Here is a 22,490-nt window from a genome sequence, read left to right as displayed (position 1 = left end):
AGTCACACTGGATATCTCTTTTCCTGCTATAACTCGACCCTCCTTCCCAGCCGAGCCTGCAGCTGCCCTTCCCAGGGAGTCCTCCACCTCCCCTGCGCGCCGCGGTTCCTGAACATCCGGCTCTATGTGCTTCCTTCTGCTGAGATTCAAGGATCTCCTACAAACCTTCTCTCCGCAGCCAGTCTGTAGGTTTCTTCAAGGCAAGGCTTGTCCCTCTAGGCATCCAGTGATGCCCCCAGTATCTGTGAACTGGGGCTTGTCTGTAAAGTCCTGCAGGAAGCAGGGGATTCTTGCAGGGGTGGCACTAGCAGGCCTGGTCCACTCACCCCAGCCTCAGCCATCCTGTCAGCCACTGGAGAACCCTGATATGGCGCTTTGCCAGGCCCTACACTTAGCAAATTAATTCTCCCCTTCCCAAGGAAGGACAGAGAGCTGAGAGGCAGCAGGTCAGGCCATTCTGTCCCACTCACTCTGCAGCAGGCACCCTCCAACAGTCCTTGGACGGCATTAGTGATGGGGGTGGGAGGTAGTTAGGATCCGTCTGTCCTGGGCTGGGGCCAGGCAATCATCCAGGCCCTGGTCAGCTTAGGCTGTGTGTGTGTGTGTGTGTGTGTGTGTGTGCGTGCGCGCGCGCGCGCGTGTGTGCGCGCGCACGCGCACATGCACATGCACACGTAAAGGACCAGAGCTTAAAAATTAGATATCACACTGCAGCATTCCAGTCATTCCAAACATCCACATCCATTCCTTTCTTTCTTTCTTTTTCTTTTTTTTTTTTTTTTGTCTTTTGTCTTTTGTCTTTTTAGGGCCACATCTGTGGCCTCTGGCGGTTCCCAGACTAGGGGTCGAATTGGAGCTGTAGCCACTGGCCTACACCACAGCCACAGCAATGCCAGATCCGAGCCGTGTCTGCGACCTACACCATAGCTCACAGCAACACTGGATCCTTAAACCACTGAGCAAGGCCAGGGATTGAACCTGCATCCTCATGGATACTAGTCAGATTCGTTTCTGCTGAGCCACAACAGGAACTTCCCACATCCATTTCTAATCCATTTCTCTTCCTTTGAAGTTGAGCCTGAAGATTTTGCCACCCATGACTCTCCTTGTGGACAACTTCTGCACCTCATTCTGCAGCGTCTTTAGCACCTCACTGACTGGCCTCCTCAGAGGTCTTCTCATCCCTCCTCTGTCAGTTCCGTACTGTGAATGAGCCACCACTCTGGTTTCTCCTCCATTACCTCCACAGTCATCCTTTCCTTACACCATAGCACCCACAGCCTAAGCCCACATCTTATTTTCACAAATGCCCTTTCTTCAAAAGCTTGCTTGGAAGTCTGTTGTTCTGGCACCTTCATGTCCTATTGCTCCCACTCCACTGACCTCTTAACTCTGGCAGGGACTGCCAGCCCGGCCTTCATACGGAGCAAGCGGGCTTCATGGAGAGGAGTTCGGAAAGCATCATTCATTTCCCCTGTGGTGGGGACAAGCCCCATGGACAAGCACTCCAGCAGCTCTTAAGATTTTTCTGGTTACTTATGAGTAACATAAGATCCTCTAGTCACTGCTAGTCTAGTAACTAAGGTATGATGTCCAGCACATTCATAATAATAATAAACTCTAAATGTCATGTATGGGCTGGGTTTCCCATCCTCTGCCACAACACCTGCGTTCAGAAAGTTCCTGACACATTTCTTCTCTCTCCAACCTCTTTGATGACTTTCACTCCACCCTTTTCTGTGGTTTCTGACTCTTCCCAGGATGAGGTGAAGGTGTGACAGGAAGTCCTCTTACAACCTGGGATTCCATGATGCTCTGGCATCAACTCTCTCCATGAAAGTGAATGCTTTCCTCCCTGAGGCACTTTTGTGGGTTTTTTGAAGACCTCCTAGTTTCTGGGGATCTCCTGCCAAACTGTCACTCAAGAGCCCTTCCTCGGCCTTCAGGTGTCTGATGGAGTCTCAGAACTTACTCTCCTGTGGGGTTCTGCTCGTCAGAGAGCCTGCTTGCTTGGGATGTAAACTGACCTTGTGCCAGCTTTCTTACTTGAGTGACCCAAGCCTGGTCTTTGGGAAACAGTCAAGCCTTCCCTGCAAATTGTGGAAGCCCAGCCCCTTCTGTGCACGCCCCCCCCTCCCTCCCAGCACAGGCCAGGGCCAGCACACCCATAGCTCTCTCCCCAATCCCTTTTCATCTGCAGCCTTTTATTAGCCTTTGAAACTCCTTTTCTAGGCCAGAGGCAGAGGGTCCGCTGGGGTCACAGGACCAGTTTGGGGAAACCTCTTGCCGGTCTTGACTGTCACTTGGGAAGCAGCACCTGTCATCCAGCTGGAACTAGCCTGACTTGAGCCCCCTTCTCAATTCTGCCACGCTTGATTGCATGTGCAAAGTGTGAAGAAAGCAAGAAGGCAGCAAAATGCCAGGAAACAGAAATGCCTTAAAGGGAAATGGACAGCATGACCAGTTTGACATACCAGTGAAGATTCAGCCTCCCCTCAGCCCCAGAAGGTCTGGCCAGCCCACTGCAGGCTGTATGAGATTTGCTCCAGAACGGAAATGAAAATATTGTATACACCAGGTGGTTTGTCATGGCAACTAATACGTGTCCTTTGGGCCATATTAATATCTAGAAACCTGAACGTGAGCAGAAGTGGTGATGACTCCTCTGGTTTGGTCTGTGGATGCCACTTGCCTGGGGCTGACTCTCCAGACAGTGAAGCCACTGCACCCAGAACAGAAACCCATCACACTTTCAAACATCGAGGAATTCAGGGCAAAGAGATGTTGATCAAGGTGCTGCAGGGCTGTGGTGGGGTGGGGATCGCCAGAGGAGAAAAACAGATGAGGAAGCTGTAAGGACTGAGTCACAAAACACACCCAGCATGTATAGCAATTCATATTTGACAGACTCAGAGGAAAGAGCTTGGAGCCTCTTGGAAATCACTGTCTTCCCTTGGCAATCCCACTTGAGTTTCACAGATGAAGAAATAATAGTAACATAAGTTACTTTTTTATTATTATTACTCAATGAATTTTATTACATTTATAGTTGTACAAAACAATCATCACAACTAAATTTTATAGCATTTCCATCCCAAACCCTCAGTACATCCCCCACCCCCCAACCTGTCTCATTTGGAAACCATAAGTTTTTCAAAGTCTGTGAGTCAGTATCTGTTCTGCAAAGAAGTTCATCACGTCCTTTTTTCAGATTCCACATGTAAGTGAAAACATTTGATGTTGGTGTCTCTTTGTCTGACTGACTTCACTTAGCATGATAATTTCCAGGTCCATCCACATTGCTGCAAATGCCGTTATTTCTTTCCTTTCAGTGGCTGAGTAATATTCCATCGTGTATATGTACCACATCTTCTTGATCCACTTCTCTGTCTGATGGGCATTTAGGTTGTTTCCATGTCTTGGCTATTGGTGTATAGTGCTGCAATGAACATTGGAGTACATGTGTCTTTTCGAGTCATGGTTTTCTCTGGATAGATGCCCAAGAGTGGGATTGCCGGATCAAATGGAAGTTCTCTTTTTAGTTTTCTGATGAATCTCCATACTTTTTTCCACAGTAGTTGCACCAATTTACATTCCCACCAACAATGTAATAGGGTTCCCTTTTCTCCACACCCTCTCCAGCACTTACTGTTTGTAGACTTTTTGATGATGGCCATTCTGGCTGGTGTAAGGTGGTACCTCATAGTGGTTTTGATTTGCACCTCTCTAATAATGAGTGATGCTGAACATCTTTTCATGAGTGTTTTGGCTATCCGTATGTCTTCTTTGGAGAATTGTCTGTTTAGACCTTCTGCCCATTTTTTGATGGGGTTGTTTTTTTTTTTTTTTTTTTTTGGTATTGAGCTGCTAAAGGTGTTTATAAGTTTTGGAGATTAATCCCTTGTCAGTCGATTCATTTGCAAATATTTTCTCCCATTCTGTGGGTTGTCTTTTCATTTTGGTTAGGGTTTCCTTGGCTGTGCATAAACTTTTAAGTTTAATGAGGTCTCATTTGTTTGTTTTTGGTTTTACTGTCGTTGCTTTAAGAGGTGGATCTTGAGAAGATGTTGTCGTTTATGTCAGAGAGTGTTTGGCCTAGGCTTTCCTCTAAGAGTTTTATAGTGTCTGGTCTTATATCTAGGTCTTTAATCCATTTTGAGTTTATTTTTGTGTATAGTGTTAGGGAGTGTTCTAATTTCATTCTGTTACATGTGGCTGTCCAGTTTTCCCAGCACCGCTTATTGAACAGACTGTCTTTTCTCCACAGTATATTCTTGCCTCCTTTGTCATAGATTAGTTGACTGTAGGTGTGTGGGTTTAATTCTGGGCTTTCTAGCCTGTTCCACTGATCTACATTTCTGTCTTTGTGCCAGTACCATATGGTTTTGATGACTATAGTTTTGTAGTATAGTCTGAAGACAGGGAGCCTGATTACTCCAGCTCCATTTTCTTTTTCAGGATGTCTCTGGTTATTCTGGGTCTTTTGTGCTTCCAAACAAACTTTAAAATATTTTATTCTAGTTCTGTTAAAAATGCCATTGGTACTTTGATAGGGATTGCACTGAATCTGTAGACTGCTTTTGGTAGTGTAGTCATTTTGACAATATTGATCCTTCCAATCCAAAAGCATGGTATATCTTTCCATCTGTTTGTGTCATCTTTGATTTCTTTCATCATCAGAGTACAGGTCTTTTGTTTTTTTAGGTAGGTTTATCCCTAAGTATTTTATTCTTTTTGATGTGAAGAGTAACTTTTTTTCTCAGCATTTTCTTTAGCATAAAGGATTTCCTAGATGCTTAGGAAATACTACCTATTTATTATTACCTCATTTACTTTTCAGGACAATCCTACAAGATAATTGCTCTCCTTGGCTTCATTTTACAGATGAGGAAACTGAGACTTCAAAAGGAGCACTCGCTGGAAGTTCCTGCGTGGCTCAGCAGTAACGAGTCCAACTAGTATCCATGAGGATGTGGGTTTGATCCCTTGCCTCGTTCAACAGGTTAAAGATCTGGCATTGTTGTAAGCTGTGGTGTAGGTTGCAGATGAGGCTTGTATCTGCAGTTGCTGTGGCTGTGGTATAGGCCAGTGGCTACTGCTTTGATTCAACCTCTAGCTAAGGGAATTTCCATATGCTGTAGGTATGGCCCTAAAAAGCAAAACAAACAAACAAAAAACAGGTGCACTCACTTGCCCAGGTGCCCTGGCCATGAAGGGCAGCACCAAGAGAAAGGCCTTTGCATCAGGATCCCTGATCTGGTGTGGTTTCCATCATACCATCACAATACAGAGCCAACAAGCTCACTTGGAACCAGGTTTGAGATCCAAAAGAGCAATGCAGACCTTTTCTACATCTCAAGTTCAGAGTCTATAAGCAGTGCTATGGCCTTAGGAATATTAGATTGAAATGCAGAGGGTACAGCCTGAAGACCAGGCCACAAGAAGAAAAACAGACATGTGAAAAGAGTGTCAGGCATACTCACCAGAGCACCAGGGTTCCTGAGCATCAGCCCCTTTCCAGGCCTCCAGAGAGGGTGCTGACTGGGTGACAGTTGTGCAACCACCAGGAAGGACAGCCATCCTGGTGTTGGGGGAGGAAGGTCCAGGGGAGGAGAAGAGGCCCAGAGACCAGGGTGCAAACCCCCAGATAAGTGGGGAAGGCCTGAAGGAAAACACCAGTCTCTAAGAGGAAACGGCCCTGGACAAGGAAAAACCCTCTGTGAAGAGAGGGTGAAATACTCCTGAAGAAGGTCATGCATGGGGGGGGGGCAAGGTGCGTGTGTGTGTGTGTGTGTGTGTGTGTGTGTGTAAAGGTCCTGGGGACTGGAGGGAAAATACAGACTGTAAGAGACAAAGAAGGGAGAGCAGACCTCAGAAACAGCCCAGTGTTTGCAGGGAGTGTTGGCTAAGAAAGCTTCACCTCTTGCATGCCAGCCGGTCCCGAATCTGCTAGGTGTGAATCCTTGCATTGCCACAGCAGCCCTGGGCCCTCAGTGCTCCCACAGTCCATCTTGCCAAGTGCACTCTATACCATTCCACTGCCTCACCCAAATGCATTGCCCCCAACCGTGCCAACTTCTCAGAAGGAACACCCCAGATCCCAATCTCTGGGACTCCTTGGGGCCTTAGCACGCCCTCCAGTAGTATTCTTATTCCCTCTGTGACCCCCTCAATTCTGAGTGCTTAAATCATGACTTCTTCTTCTGGGTATCTCTTCGATAGCCCCCTGACCTCAAAGACAGTATTTAGATGTTAACAATAGCAGTTTGTCAACTCTTCAAAGTGGAAGTAAATGATAGTCCCTGGTTACAGCCAAAGGCCTGGGATGGAACAATCTTAACAATCTTATTCACTTTGCGCCCTCTTGTGGAAAAGAAGGCAAAGAACACTACCTTGGAATACAGGGTTTAAGTTCTTTCTCTATTACCTCCTCCTTCTCCTCTAATTAGAGTGATAATACAATATTAATGAATTAAAATATACATATATATATTTTTTTTTGTCTTTTTGCCTTTTCTTGGGCTGCTCCTGCGGCATATGGAGGTTCCCAGGCTAGGGGTCGAATCGCAGCTATAGCCACTGGCCTACACCAGAGCCACAGCAGCGCAGGATCCTAGCCGCGTCTGCAACCTACACCACAGCTCATGGCAATGCCGGATCGTTAACCCACTGAGCAAGGGCAGGGATCGAACCTGCAACCTCATGGTTCCCAGTCAGATTCGTTAACCACTGTGCCACCACGGGAACTCCTAAAATATATTTAAATACAAACATAGTTTAATATTTAAGTTTAATTTAATGCTATTCTACATTTTTATGTAACTACTCTAAATATACTTACAATACTATGAATCATCTTTACCATATTAAGATTTATGATTTTATAAGTATTGTTCACAGATGAACCAGAAAGCATTAGTAGTTGTATTTTCTCTCTTGTGATATCCTGTATGTTTTCACACCTGCAAAATCATTACATTGCTTCACTTTTTATTTACTTAGTTTTCTAGCATATTAAGTTCAAGAGGTACAAACCTCCAATTATAAAATAAAAAAGCCATGGGGATATAATATATAGTATAAGGAATATGGTCAATAATATTGAAATAACTTTGTGTGGGAACAGATGGTTATTAGACTTATTGTGCTAATCATTTGATAATGCACACAAATGTCAAATTACTATGTAGTATTGCAAAACATAATATTACACTTAACCATAATTCAATAAAAAATTAAAAATAAACTTAAATTTTAACTACTATTTTTTATTAAAGTACACTTGATTTACAACATTGTGTTAGTTTCAGGTGTATAACTTAGTGATGCAAAATTTTTATATTATATTCCATTACAGTTATTATAGGATAATGGGTATAATTCCCTGTGTTATGCCATATGTTCTTTTTCTTTGCTTTTTAGGGCTGCACCCATGGCATATGGAGGTTCAATCAGAGCTACAGCTGGCAGCCTAGGCCACAGCCACAGCAATATCAGATCCGAGCCAGGTCTGCAACATACACCACAGCTCACGGCAACGCCTAATCCTTAACCCACTGAGCAAGGCCAGGAATCGAACCTGCAACCTCATGGTTCCTAGTTGGATTCATTTCCACTGCGCCATGATGGGAACTCCTATGCCATATGTTTTTAAACAAAAAATACTGGAGCTCTATCTTCAGTGCTACTACCTAAAATGAGACAATTTTTTTTTCTTTTTTTTTTTTTAGGGCCACACTTGTGGCATATAGAGGTTCCCAGGCTAGGGGTTGAATCAGAGCTGCAGCTGTCAGTCTACGCCACAACCACAGCAATGCCAGATCCGAGCCACATTTCAACCTACACCATAGCTCACAGCAATGAACACAAATTTTTTTTTGCTTTTTTTTTTTGCTTTTTATGGCCACACATGCGACATATGGAAGTTCTCAGGCTAAGGGTTGAATCAGAGCTTTAGTTGCCAGCCACAGCCACAGCAACACAGGATCCAAGCCACATCTGCAACCTATACCACAGCTCATGCTTAACCCACCAAGCAAGGCCAGGGATGGAGCCTGCATCCTCATGCATCCTCATGGATACTAGTCAGGTTCATTACCACTGAGCCACAAAGGGAACTCCGAGACTAAATAATTATTTGGTGTGCGGCTGTCATCCTGGGATTCCCACCCTTATTTGCCCTTTCAGCTTTTTGATGACTAGAAGTTCTGAATTTTAATAAGACAAATTTATCATTTTTTTCCTTTTGTGGTTACTGTTTTAATGTTCTATTTTAAAAACCTCCCCTGTCCCAATGCCTTGAATATGTTTCCCTACATTACATTACAAAAATCTTTATTGCTTTGTTTTTCACATTTAGGTCTACAATTGACTTAGAAATGATTTGTGTTTATGGTGCGAGGTAGAGACAAAATTTCATTTTAGTTCTGCTTAATAATTAATTGACCCAACATCATTTATTGAAAAGATCACCCTTCACCTACTCTCTGGCAGTGTTATTTGTGTCACACATTGAGTAGCTATCTGTGTATTTGTGGATCTATTCCTGGAAACTTTCACTTTCATTGATATTTATTTATTCTTACATTAATGCTATACTGTTTAAGTTACTGCAGATTTTTTTTTTTTTTTTTTTGGTCGTTTTAGCTATTTCTTGGGCCGCTCCCGCAGCATATGGAGGTTCCCAAGCTAGGGGTCAAATCGGAGCTGTAGCCACTGGCCTACACCAGAGCCACAGCAACGTGGGATCCGAGCCACATCTGCAACCTACACCACAGCTCACGGCAACACCGGATCATTAATCCACTAAGCAAGGGCAGGGACCGAACCCACAACCTCATGGTTCCTAGTCGGATTCATTAACCACTGCGCCACGACGGGAACTCCCAGTTACTGCAGATTTTTAATATGTCTTGCTAGCCAATAGAACAAAGTCCACCATCTCATTATTCTCCTTTAAAAGTGTTTTGGCTCTTTTTCATAAAACTCAACATTAAAAAAAACAAACAGGAGTTCCCGTCGTGGCGCAGTGTTAACGAATCTGACTAGGAACCATGACGTTGCGGGTTCGGTCCCTGCCCTTGCTCAGTGGGTTAAGGATCCAGCGTTGCCATGAGCTGTGGTGTAGGTTGCAGACGCGGCTCGGATCCTGCGTTGCTGTGGCTCTGGCGTAGGCCAGTGGCTACAGCTCCGATTTGACCCCTAGCCTGGGAACCTCCATATGCCATGGGAGCGGCCCAAAGAAATAGCAAAAAGACAAAAAAAAAAAAAGCAAATACCATATCATATCACTTATATGTGGAATCTAAAAAATACAACAAACTAGTGAATATAACAACAACAACAACGAAGAAGAAGCAGACTCACAGATACAGAGAACAAATTAGTGGTTACCAATTGGGTGAGGGAGAGGGGAGGGGCAATATAGGGTTGGGGATTAAGAGGTATAAAATATTATGTATAAAATAAAGATATATAAAATATGCAACTAGAGATTCTCATACCAAATGAAGTCAGAAAGAGAATGACAAATACCACATGATATTACTTATATGTGGAATCTAAAACACAGCACAAATGAACCTATCTACAGAACAGAAACAGACTCACAGACACAGAAAAGAGTCTTGTAGTTGCCAAGAGGGTAGGGAGATGAGTGGGATGGACTGGAAGTTTGGAGTTAGTAGATCCAAACTATTACATTTAGAATGGATAGGCAGGAGTTCCCATCGTGGCTCAGTGGTTAACGAATCCAACTAGGAACCATCAGGTTGCGGGTTCGATCCCTGGCCTTGCTCAGTGGGTTAAGGATCTAGTGTTGCCTTGGGCTGTGGTACAGATAGCAGACACAGCTCGGATCCCACATTGCCGTAGCCCTGGCTTAGGCTGGTGGCTACAGCTGTGATTTGACCCCTAGCCTGGGAACCCCCATATGCCACAAGTGTGGCCCTAGAATAGGCAAAAAAAAAAAAAAAAGAATGGATAGGCAATTTCTATACAGCAGAAATTGGCACAACACTGTAAATCAACTATACTTTAATTAAAAAATAAGAATAAAATAAAATAAGCTACAAGGATATATTGTACAACATAGAGAATACAGCCAATGTTTTATAATAACTGTAAATGGAATATATCATTTAAAATTGTGAATCATTATATGGAATACCTGTAACCTATATAATATTGTACATCAGCTATAATTCAATTGAAAAAAAAGAAGAATGTCTTGGCTCTTCTTAACTCTTTGTATTTCCATATAAATGTTAGTATTAGTTTTTTGGGGTTTTTTTTTGGTCTTTTTTTTTTTTTTGCTATTTCTTTGGGCCACTCCCATGGCATATGGAGGTTCCCAGGCTAGGGGTCAAATCGGAGCTGTAGCCGCTGGCCTACGCCAGAGCCACAGCAACGCAGGATCCGAGCCGCGTCTGCAACCTACACCACAGCTCACGGCAACGCCGCATCATTAACCCACTGAGCAAGGGCAGGGACCGAACCCGCAACCTCATGGTTCCTAGTTGGATTCGTTAACCACTGCACCACGACGGGAACTCCAGTATTAGTTTTTTAATTTACAAAGTGTTGAAATTTTTATTAGGATTGCATTAAATCTACAGATAATTTTAGAAAGAACTGTCATTTTTACAACGTCAGGTCTTCTAATCCATGAACATAAGGTATCACTCCATTTATTTCAGTCTTTAATTTCCCTCAATTTTTCCACTGGTTCCTGAATAATCTTATCTATAAATTTTATTTTATAGACTCTTAAATTTTTTAAATTGTGGCAAAATATACATAACAAAATTTACCAGCTTAACCATTTTTAAGTGTACAATTAAGTAGTGTGATGTATATTCATGTTGTTATGCAACCAATCTCCAGAATTCTTTTCACACTGAAAACTCAGAAACTCAGTATCTATTAAGCAACAACTCCCGGCACCTCCACCCTCAGCCCTTGGCAGCCACCATTCTACTTTCTGTTTCTGTGAATTTGATCACACTTATTGATTACACTTATGTGAGTGGAATCACAGTATTTGCTTTTCTGTGCCTGACTTACTTCACTTAGCACTGTATCTTCAAGATTCATCTATGTTGTAGTGTGTGTCAGAAGTTCCTTCTTTTTTAAGGCTAAATAATATCCTATTGTGTGCATATGCCAGATTTAGCTCATCTCTTCATCTGTTGATGGACACTTGCTTGGCTTCCATAGTTTGTGAAGAACATGCTACAAACATGGATGTACAAATATCTCTTTAAAACTGTACAACCACATGTAACAGAATGAAATTAGAACACTCCCTAACACCATACACAAAAATAAACTCAAAATGGATTAAAGATCTAGATAGAAGACCAGACACTATAAAACTCTTAGAGGAAAGCCTAGGCCAAACACTCTCTGACATAAACGACAACATCTTCTCAAGATCCACCTCTTAAAGCAACGACAGTAAAACCAAAATAAACAAATGAGACCTCATTAAACTTAAAAGTTTATGCACAGCCAAGGAAACCCTAACCAAAATGAAAAGACAACCCACAGAATGGGAGAAAATATTTGCAAATGAATCGACCGACAAGGGATTAATCTCCAAAATTTATAAACACCTTTAGCAGCTCAATACCAAAAAAAAACAAAAAAACAAAAAAAAAACAACCCCATCAAAAAATGGGCAGAAGGTCTAAACAGACAATTCTCCAAAGAAGACATACGGATAGCCAAAACACTCATGAAAAGATGTTCAGCATCACTCATTATTAGAGAGGTGCAAATCAAAACCACTATGAGGTACCACCTTACACCAGCCAGAATGGCCATCATCAAAAAGTCTACAAACAGTAAGTGCTGGAGAGGGTGTGGAGAAAAGGGAACCCTATTACATTGTTGGTGGGAATGTAAATTGGTGCAACTACTGTGGAAAAAAGTATGGAGATTCATCAGAAAACTAAAAAGAGAACTTCCATTTGATCCGGCAATCCCACTCTTGGGCATCTATCCAGAGAAAACCATGACTCGAAAAGACACATGTACTCCAATGTTCATTGCAGCACTATACACCAATAGCCAAGACATGGAAACAACCTAAATGCCCATCAGACAGAGAAGTGGATCAAGAAGATGTGGTACATATACACGATGGAATATTACTCAGCCACTGAAAGGAAAGAAATAACGGCATTTGCAGCAATGTGGATGGACCTGGAAATTATCATGCTAAGTGAAGTCAGTCAGACAAAGAGACACCAACATCAAATGTTTTCACTTACATGTGGAATCTGAAAAAAGGACGTGATGAACTTCTTTGCAGAACAGATACTGACTCACAGACTTTGAAAAACTTATGGTTTCCAAATGAGACAGGTTGGGGGGTGGGGGATGTACTGAGGGTTTGGGATGGAAATGCTATAAAATTTAGTTGTGATGATTGTTTTGTACAACTATAAATGTAATAAAATTCATTAATTTAAAAAAAGAAAAAGAAAGAGATCCAGTGTAATCAACCTGCCCCTAGGTGGCTAGTTGGTCCCCATGGGGAGTGGCACCATTTGAAAGGCTGAGCATTGGCTCTACTGTAGACAGATTAGGCACTCAGCAGTAATGTTAGCCAGGTAGGTCTTAAGTAGATGAGTCTGTGTTTTCTAGCCCATGCATGGCCTCCATCCCTGCCACTGTGGCCACTTTGTTTATGGCCCATGAAGCAATCACTGGGGTGCCTGGGTAAGAGATTGACTTGCATGTACAGAGTGTGTCATTCTGTCCACTTGATTATTAGATACCCCCTGTGCAGCGTACAGCCATGGCTTGCTGGATAGGGAGGAGTCCCTGTTGCACCATGGTAGTGGAGCTTGCTGGAAATCTTCCTCTAGAGCACAAGGCGGGGCATCTCACTAGCAGCATTAGGAACCGAAACTGCCCAGGAGGGTGCAGAAGGATACTGCTGCTGCTACTGCATCTTGAAAAGCCTGGCACACCAGAACAGGAAGGGAAGCCCCTCCTCCTGCAACGTTTCTCCAGCACCCCCCTACTAGAGATCTTAAGATCAAGCTTTGTTGGTAAAGGGAAAATGTTTAGAAGGCCAATTTCATGTTTATGAAGCAGGCAAAGAAGGGTGAATTTCAATAAACTGCTAGCTGGCAAAGGCACCATGCTGAGCTGAATAGTTTTCCCCGAAAATTCTTGTCTACCTGGAAGCTCAGAATGAGCTTATTTATGTGATGCATTTTTTTTTCAGATATAGTTAGTTAAGACGTCATACTAGATTAGGGTGGGCCCTACATTCAGTGACTGGTATCCTTTTAAAAGTAAAAGGTAAGACAAAGAGATGAGGAGGACAGAGGCAGAGATTAGAGTGATGTGGGATTGCCAGCACCCACCAGAAGTTAGAAAAGGCAAAGAAGGATTCTTCTCTAGAGACTTCATAGGGAGTGTGGCCTGCCAACACTTTGATTTCAGACTTCTAGCCTCCACAACCATAAGAAAATTAATTCTTCTTGCTTTAAGACATAAAGTGTGTGGTAATTTGTTATGGCAGCCCTAGGAAACCAACACAGCACAAGTGTTTAGTTCTTGTTTATGGAGAACCAATTCATAAATGCCTGGGCCCCCCCTGCCTTGGGAGAGAAGTGAGAAGCAAGACTCCATATGAACAACATGCTAAATGTCCAAAGTTACAGCAGACTTTGAAGTACCACCATCCAACTCCCTCTCATTGGGCATTACTCTCTTCTCAGACATGGATTTTTCTACTGTATGAAATGTATTATCTCTGTCTCTTCACATTAAAATGTCATGAAGCCATTATGTTTTTATTCCAAAGTGTGCACTGGCAGCAGCTCTCTGACCCACTGGGCTCTCCTCCTCATGGAGTATCAGTCTTCTCTAGTAACCATGCCTTTAAATCTGTCTGAACAGTCTCTGCTAAATTTCAGATTTAACAGTTTGCTTTTGTCCTTTATCTCCTTCAGACCTTACCCTGGACTCCCTATAGCAATATAAATCAAATTTCATATCCTTTTGTTTCCAGCCCATCCCCATAATCCCACTTCTAGTGGTAAACTATCCCTTTTTATCAATTTGGTCCTCTTCTTTTTATTTCTGTATTTATGGAACATGAATTAAGTAGAGATCAATGTGCCAGCCACTATAAAGGGAACAAAGGACACACAAAGCACAAAGATGAATGGAACTCAGACCTTGCACATGAGTGAAACAGACATATCTAGAAGACTCCAGAAGTCTACTAAGAGGAATGGGTAGATGGTGGTGCTAGTCCAGGAGATAAGGAGGGAAAAGAGGCGAAGGTAGAAGAGAGAAGTAACCTATCTTTAGTTTAAGGTACCTGTAAAACAAACAAGTGGTGATGTCTGATAAGCACTCAGCTCTATGGAGAGGAGGCTCAAGAAAAAGATCAGGCTCAGATATAAACTGGAACTGATTAGTTTAGAGACGGTGGTTGAGTCCTCATAGACAGAAATAGATGAGCTACCCCAAAGAGCGCCTAGTGGGGTAAGAAAAAGTGCAGGAACCAAAGGTAGAACAATGGAGAATATTCTTTTTTTTTTTTTTTTTTTTTTTTTTTTTTTTTTTTTTTGCTTTTTAAGGCCACACTCATGACATATGGAAGTTCGCAGGCTAGGGGTCAAATCAGAGCTCCAGCTGTCAGCCTACACCACAGCCACAGCAATGAGGGGTCCAAGCAGTGTCTGGGACTTACACCACAGCTCAGAGCAATGCCAGGTTATTAACCCACTGAGCAAGGCCAGGGATTGAACCCACACCTCATAGATCCTAGTTGGGTTCGTTAACCACTGAGCCACAAAGGGAATTCCCAGGAACATTCTTAATATATGGAATTTCAGAGTTCCTGTCATGGCTCAGTGGAAACGAATCTGACTAGCATCCATGAAGACGCAGGTTCCATCCCTAGCCTTGATTAGTGGGTTAAGGATCTAGTGTTGCCCTGAGCTGTGGTGTAGCTTGGATCTGGTGTTGTTGTGGCTGTGGTGTAAGCCAGTGGCTACAGCTCCAATTCAACCCCCAGCCAGTGCAGCCCTGAAATGACAAAAACAAAATGTGGAATTTCAGAGCAAGAGAAACCACTGTAAAGAGTGCTCAGAATAAGAGAACCTCAAGACAGAGGAGTGGTGAAAAAATTAAGAACAGAGAGTTCAAAGTGGAAGAAATGCCACAGTTAATGTGAAATGCTGAGAAGATAAATAAAATAAGTGAATTCGATTTGGCAACAGGGAAGACAAGTGAGGGGTAAGGGTGTAAGCCCAATATAGACAGCTTAAGGGGAATGGGGGGTGCAATTATAGTTTATTTTCTAAAACCAATGTCATAATACACACAGTTGAAAAGTCAAATTGATCTATGAGACATAGAATGAACAAGGGTAGTCCCTTCCCCATCTTACCACTAAGTCCTGCTCCCCAGACTGCATCTGCTTTCATCTCTTATAGCTGTTTCCATGGGGCTTTACTTACACTTTTAAAAATATCTTGATATACCTATTTCTTTTTGATATTTCACTTTAATAATATTAAGGTCATATTAAGGAAGATAAGGATTTGGTTCTCACGCATCCTCAAGTACCTTCATTACACAGAATTCTCCTCTCCAAACTCCAATCCTTCCAATATGCTTCGAATCTATTGGTTAGATCAGAATTTGGTGTTTACATTATTGCAACTATGTAAATATTATCCATAGCTAAGCCTTGTAATATGCTATAATTATTATTATTATTTTTTTTTTTTTTTTTTTTTTTTTTGTCTTTTAGGGCCGCACCTGCGGCATATGGAGGTTCCCAGGCTAGGGATCCAATCAGAACTGTAGCCGCTGGCCTACACCAGAGCTACAGCAACTTGGGATCCAAGCTGCATCTGCAACCTACACCACAGCTCATGGCAACGCCAGATCCTTAACCCACTGAGCAAGGCCAGGGATCGAACCTATATCCTCATAGATTCTAGTCAGGTTCGCTAACTGCTGAGCCACATCAGGAACTCCAAATTCCTTGTACACCATTTTGTTTACCTGGGACTAATGATAAATGATAACATTGTTTTCTGCCTTAGCTTAGTTGTCTATGTACCTATCACTAATTCTTCCACTTTTGCAGCCAAAGTAATCTCCTCTCAACACTGGAACATAACAAAACAAACACACCTGGTACTCCACTGCACCATTTTCCCCCCATAAAGCCATGTTCTTTGAGCTCTCCACCCCTCCACTTCTTAACTCTGAATCGCCACCTGCAATCGCCTTTCAACATTCCAGGGAATTTCTTTAACTACCTCCTGTGTTGAATCCTCTATCTATGTCTTCTTACTTAGCTCACTCTCTTTTTGGTAGACTTCCAATAGCCTCCCGAGAAAGGATGCATGGGAGGTAACTTTTTTTTTATACTTAGCATGCCCAAAAATGTCCTTTTTCTCACTTTGAATAATGATTCAGCAGGGTTTAAATTGGAAATAATTTTCCTCATGATTTTGATGACACTTTTCACTGCTGTTTAGACTGAGAAATCTAATACCATCCTGTTTGTCAATGTTTTAATTTGTGTTCTGTTAGATTCTGCAAGTTTTTAGGATCTTAAATTTGTCCCATATTTTGAGAAATTCCATAATGATACAGGTCTTCATCCCTTGTGCTAGGGATGAAGTGCTAGCCCTTTTCATCTGTGGATTCTTGTCTTTCAGTTCTGAGGCATTTTCTTGAAAAACCTTTATTCAAAGTTCAACCTGTATTTAGCCTCAGAGCAGCCACACTTGGGACAAGCCCTGTGACTGTCATAACTGGCAGAAGAATCATCAATCAGAATTCACCCCTAACTGACCATCAAAGAATCCACACTGGGGAGATGTATATCATTTTCAAGTTGTTTGATTATCTCCAGATATTTTGGCAAAATGATTTATGCTAAGTATCTCAGGAAGACTTTACCTCAAAAACATGTGCTGAGTGGGCAATTAAAAACACCTCTATCCATATTATGCAATCATTAAACTGTTTTAATTGGTACAAATTCACTATTAAATACCAAAGAAGGGTGGGGTTTTTGGCTTTTTTTTTTTTTTTTTAAGGGCCATACCCAAGGCATATGGAAGTCCCCAGGCTAGGGGGTGAATAAGAGCTGCAGCTGCTGGCTTACACCACAGTCACAGCAACGCAGGATCGAGCCACATCTTCGACCTACACCACAGTTCATGGCAACGCCTGATCCTTAACCCACTGATGGAGGCCAGGGATCAAACCTGCATTCTCCTGGATCCTAGTCATGTTCGTAAACTGCTAAGCCATGAAGGGAACTCCAAAAAGGTATTTTAAAGATGGGGGGAGAAACCTCATTTACACACTACTCAGTACTGTTACTAATGCTGTGACCTGTCTGATATTTAGAACATGTCTCTGGCATGTTTAAATTTGGCTCTCCATTACATTATTCTGGAAAACGGATATTACCTTGGTTTTTTTGATGATAGGCATCATGAACCAGCTCCTAGATTCAATCAGAGGCTTGCCTTCCAAACATAACCATCACCCAGGAATGTGTCTGAAATGCAGAAACTCTGACCCCCACCTCAAATTTACTGAATCAGAATCTGCATTTCAACAAGATCCTCAAGTGATCTGTATGTACACCCAAGTTTGAGAAGCAATGATTTTGGACATCTTTGAGAATCAGATAGAAGATGAAGACCAGACATCTAAAATTCTACTACCTGTAGGAGCTAGGCTAGTGACAGAAATGGCAAGGGGCAGGTGGGGAGACTGACCAATTGGGGAATGCATGATCTTTCCAAAGCGGGTAGCAGATAACATTTGCCCTGGGATAATGTAGGATCAGAGCTCCTAGATTTTTCAGTTTTCCAAAACAAGTGAGTTGTGTGGATTTTTTTTTTTAATGTAATGAATCAAAATTTACATGTTGGGAACCAATTCAATTTTTAAACAATGAGCCAGTTAAACACATCTTCAGGCTAGTCTTTGTCAAGGCTGGTAGCCTGTGTCTTGTTAGATCTTGTCCCCAGAATAGTGAACATATGCATCTAGAAACACATATTTGGGGGGAGGGCGTTATACAAAGGTGTCCTTTAGAGTTTTATACAATTGTGCAAGTGTTCTACATTTGTGCTGTCCAATATGGTAGCCACTAGCCACATGAGGCCATAAGCACTTGAAACAAGCAAATGTGACTGAGGAATTGAATTTTTAACTTTACTTAATTTCAATTAGTTTAAACTTAACCAGCCATATATATTTAGTGGTTACTACTACACTGGGCACACAGGTAGAAAGCCCACAGACTATGGGTTAAAACTCTCCTCTCACATGCTTGTTTTTTCAAAACTTTCCATTTGAGGCAGTTCCTTACCTACCATATGAAGATTCTCAACCTTGGCTGTTGTGAAAACTTTAAAAAAAAAAAAAAGTAGCTCCCAAAGACATCAGATCCTAATCCCTGGAACCTATAAATGTTACCTTATTTGGGAAAGGCATCTTTGAAGCAATTGGGGGAGATTAAGAATTTTGAGAAAGGGAGATTATCCTTGGTTTTCTGGGTAGGTAGACCCTAAATGCAATCATACGTAACCTTACAAGAGGGAGGAATGGGGAGACTTGAAGATACTGGCCTTGAAGATTTAAGTGATAAGCCACAAGCCAAGGAATGTTGGTAGCTACCAGAAGCAGGAAGAGGAAAGAAATGGCTGTTCCCCTAGAGCATCCAGAGGCAGTGCTGCCCTGTTGAAATTTTTATTTTAGTTCAAGTGAAATTGATTTATTCCCCCACAGCCTCCAGAACTGTGGAGGAATAAATTTCTGTTGTTTAAGGCACCATTTGTTACTGAAGCCCTAGCAAACTAATATAGCTGCCCACTGGAATCACCAGTGAAGCTTTACCACCACCATTTTCTTATTTAGTCTTCATCCAGTGAGATGACTACTATGATCCCCGTTTCATAAATGAGGAAACAAGGAGTAGAGAATTTTAGGAACTTGCCCACAGCTAGCTTGTGCCAGGGTCAGGGTGTGAACGTAGGTTCACCTGCTGACTTCCAGACCACATTGGGTGCAGTAGAATGAAGAAGAGGGAAATGTTCAAGAAGTCCAAGACTTTTATCAGAAACATGGAGTCAACAGCAGTTTTCACTATTAGAGCAAGTAACTGGGGGTGGGGGGGCAATTGACGGTGTAAGGGGAGAAGACGAACTCAGTTGTGCATGCTTCTTTAGTTGTTTTCCTGACATGGTACTTCATTCATGTCTTCCACAAAGGGGCACATGGCTTCCCCATTTAAACTCACATAGCCATTCAATGCATATCCACAGCTGGATTTCCTAAACACACTCTAATCCACCACTCTCTGCAAACTGTAGTTCCATTGTAGGCAAATTGCTTTTTATTTCCAAATCTAAATTTCTTGACTTTCTATTACAGAAACATGGCAGCTTGTCTCTAACTCACCTGCTTCACACATCCTGGGCAAGGGGGAAAAATGCTTATGTGCATAGATGGAAACAGAGCCACACCACAAAAAGCTTCTAACCGGGCAGAAAGCAAATATGTTGGGATAAAAGAATGTCCTGGGAGTTCCCATCATGGCACAGCAGAAACAAATCCGACTAGGAACCATGAGGTTGCAGGTTCGATCCCTGACCTCGCTCACTGGGTTCAGGATTGGTGTTGCCTTGAGTTGTGGTGTAGGTCACAGATGCAGTTCAGATCTGGCATTGCTGAGGCTCTGGTATAGGCCAGCAGCAACAGCTATGATTTGACCCCTAGCCTGGGAACCTCCATATGCTGCGGGTGCATCCCTAAAAAGACAAAATAAATAAATAAATAAAAGAATGTCCTGATGAAGGCAAATAGAAGGCTGAGGAGTGTCTCTATAATTTAAAAAGTGATTGCCCTTTTCTTCACTGTGTTTATACGTAACTTATGAAATTTATAGGGAGTTTAATATACTTATACAGGGGAAGCAGTCAGACATACAGCACATTTATTTTCACAGTCTCACAAATGTCCAACTATGTACTGTATGATTGTATGGTATTGATTCCGGCATTTCATTCAGCTTCAGATTCAGGCTACCAAAACTCCCTTCAAACGTCCACATAAGCCATTGTCAAACCCACCCATACTGGACAATGGGGCCCTATTGTATAGCACAGGGAAATGTGATTGGGTCACATTGCTGATCAACAGAACTTGAAGAAACACTGTAAATCAACTGCATTTTAATAATTTTCTTTTGGTCTTTTTAGGGCCACACCCATGGCATACGGAGGTTCCTAGGCCAGGGATGGAATCGTAGCTATAGCCGCTGGCCCATGCCACAGCCACAGCAACGCAGGATCCAAGCCGAGTCTGCAACCTACACCACAGCTCATGGCAATGCTGGATCTTTAACCCACTGAGCAAGGCCAGGGATTGAACCTGCATTCCCATGGATGCTAGTCAGATTCATTTCTGCTGAGCCACGATGGGAACTCCAACAATAATAATTTAAAAAAAATTTTTAATGGCACATTATCTATCCAAATGTCAGCCTTCCATCCAACAAACACTGGCTTCCTGAATGCTTCCTGAAACCTGCTTCCATCCTTGCCCCTATGCACTAGTTCAGACCTCCATCAGGTTCAGCCTGGATCTTGCAATAGTTTCAGAGCTGGTCACCCTATCTTGAGTTTAGCCTCCCCTCAAATCATCCTACATTGCCATGGGAGAGTTCTAACTGAATTGCAGATAGTTTGTGTTCCTCGCTCAAGATCCTCGCTTTAATCCAGAGACTTTTACTTGGCCTGCCAAATCTTTAAAAACTAGACCATTACTTACTTATTCATTTTCATCCTAAGTCACTCATCATCAGCCTGACATCCTTCAATTCAAAAAATCTAAACATTACATTCTGGTCCCTCAGTCTGAAATGTACAAACACTCAGCTCTCCCCAACAGCTCCAATTCCTATCTATCCACCCCTCTCCCCTACACCTTCCTTTCTTTAATTAAGATGCTTTTGTAGCATCCTGTCAATAGTATCTTCAGAACAGCTGCCACTTTGTTTAAAATAGTCAGTTTATATGCTCTTCTCCTTAATTAGTCTATCAGTTCCTAAAGAGCAAGAATCTGCATCTCATATTTGAATTCCCAGTGTTTACCAGGCATCTGGTATACAGTAGAAGCTTGCTCTACTGGGAGTTTGTTCCTGCTAATTTCTTTCCACTTTACCCTCAGACATTAAAAAAATAAAAAGCAAACAAAAGACCCCGCCCTTTACTAAGTTTACTGTGAACTATTACAAGGAGTCTTTTACATTTGCTTTTTTTTTTTTTTTTTATTTAGTTTCTTGGATCAGCTATGTGGTAGAATCCTAACTGATGAATTCATCCCTGACTTCTTGCCAAATCATTTGGCTTTTCACAGTTCCTTATTCTCATTGCAGCTTTTGACTGCTGTCTATTTTTCCTTAAGCTACCTTTGACTTCACACCATTGCCAAAAATTTCTTGCCCTTGAGGAATTGTTTTAGATTCCTCGTTGCCTTGATTCATTTGGCTGACCCATCATCACTATAAAAATATTCCCTTGTACACATTTGGATTGTCTTGTTATTTGTTACCTCATCAAAAAGAAAAAAAAAATCTTAGCCCATGAAATATGGGCAAGTATTTCAAAAAAAAATTATTCAAATTTAGTGTCATTGTAGGTTAATTAAGATGCAAATTTCTCCAGGTCTGGTATAGACTGAGTAAGCCAGCTTTTTCTCTCACTGTCTCAGACTCCAGTGGGAACATACCTTTTGTTTGCTTTGCTCATATCAAAAGGGTTTTTTTTTCTTCTTATTGTTGTTTATTAATTTTCAAACATCATTGTCTTCTCCCTAATTCCCCACTTCTCTGTACAAGAATATTTCTAAGAGTTCCTAGGGAAAATGGGTGGAGGATGAGACCAATATGTGGGGCTGTGGCCTGGTAGCTCATTTAGCCTGAAATTTATTTTTAAATTTACTTAAGATTATCTGAGGAAATATACATGTATGCATTGGTGCCAAAATATGTGCGTGCTCGAGTTCTCACCTTTTCAAGGGCCATTATGTTCTCTTGTGAAAGCAAGGGGTGGGGTTGGGGGGGGTCAACCCCATTCCTTCCATCACTACTTGGAGCATAGCCAACCTCAGAAGCGCCGACGGTATTACAAGAATGTTGCGCGCAGTGGTAGAAAGCACAGGAGTCTCCCCGTGACCCTGGGCAAGTCACCAAAACTTTGGGTTTATTCCCTGTAAAATGGGAATAACCGTATTGGGTTATTGAAAGAGCCAATGAAATAATGTAAGTACAAGTACTCTGAGAAATAATAATGGTTTCTCTGAACATGAAGCCCAAGCAGCTGGATATACGCACTCAAGGAGTTTTGGGCTCCCCTCGTACTGCACCGCCCCCACCCGCTTCAGGCTGCGGTGGTGGCTCGTCTCCATGG

At 42.2% G+C, this 22,490-nt stretch overlaps 1 protein-coding gene across 1 annotated transcript in view; it reads right to left on the bottom strand.

Moving 5' to 3' along the window:
• Window positions 1–22,490, bottom strand: part of LOC146402805 (uncharacterized) — a 104,048-nt gene that overhangs the window by 80,730 nt on the left and 828 nt on the right. Inside the window, exon 3 of the mRNA XM_084965713.1 lies at window positions 22,091–22,290. Within this exon, the coding sequence (XP_084821839.1) occupies window positions 22,091–22,290 (200 nt within the window). The remainder of the gene's footprint in view (window positions 1–22,090; window positions 22,291–22,490) is intronic.

Source organism: Sus scrofa, chromosome 6 (assembly GCF_054392235.1).
Source record: "Sus scrofa isolate SSC_HxYL_T2T_F1_AM1 chromosome 6, Sscrofa_HxYL_maternal_Yorkshire_Landrace_v2.0, whole genome shotgun sequence".
NCBI lineage: Eukaryota > Metazoa > Chordata > Mammalia > Artiodactyla > Suidae > Sus > Sus scrofa.
Note: the sequence above shows the minus strand (reverse complement) of the source record. Positions and strands in the feature narration are given on the sequence as shown.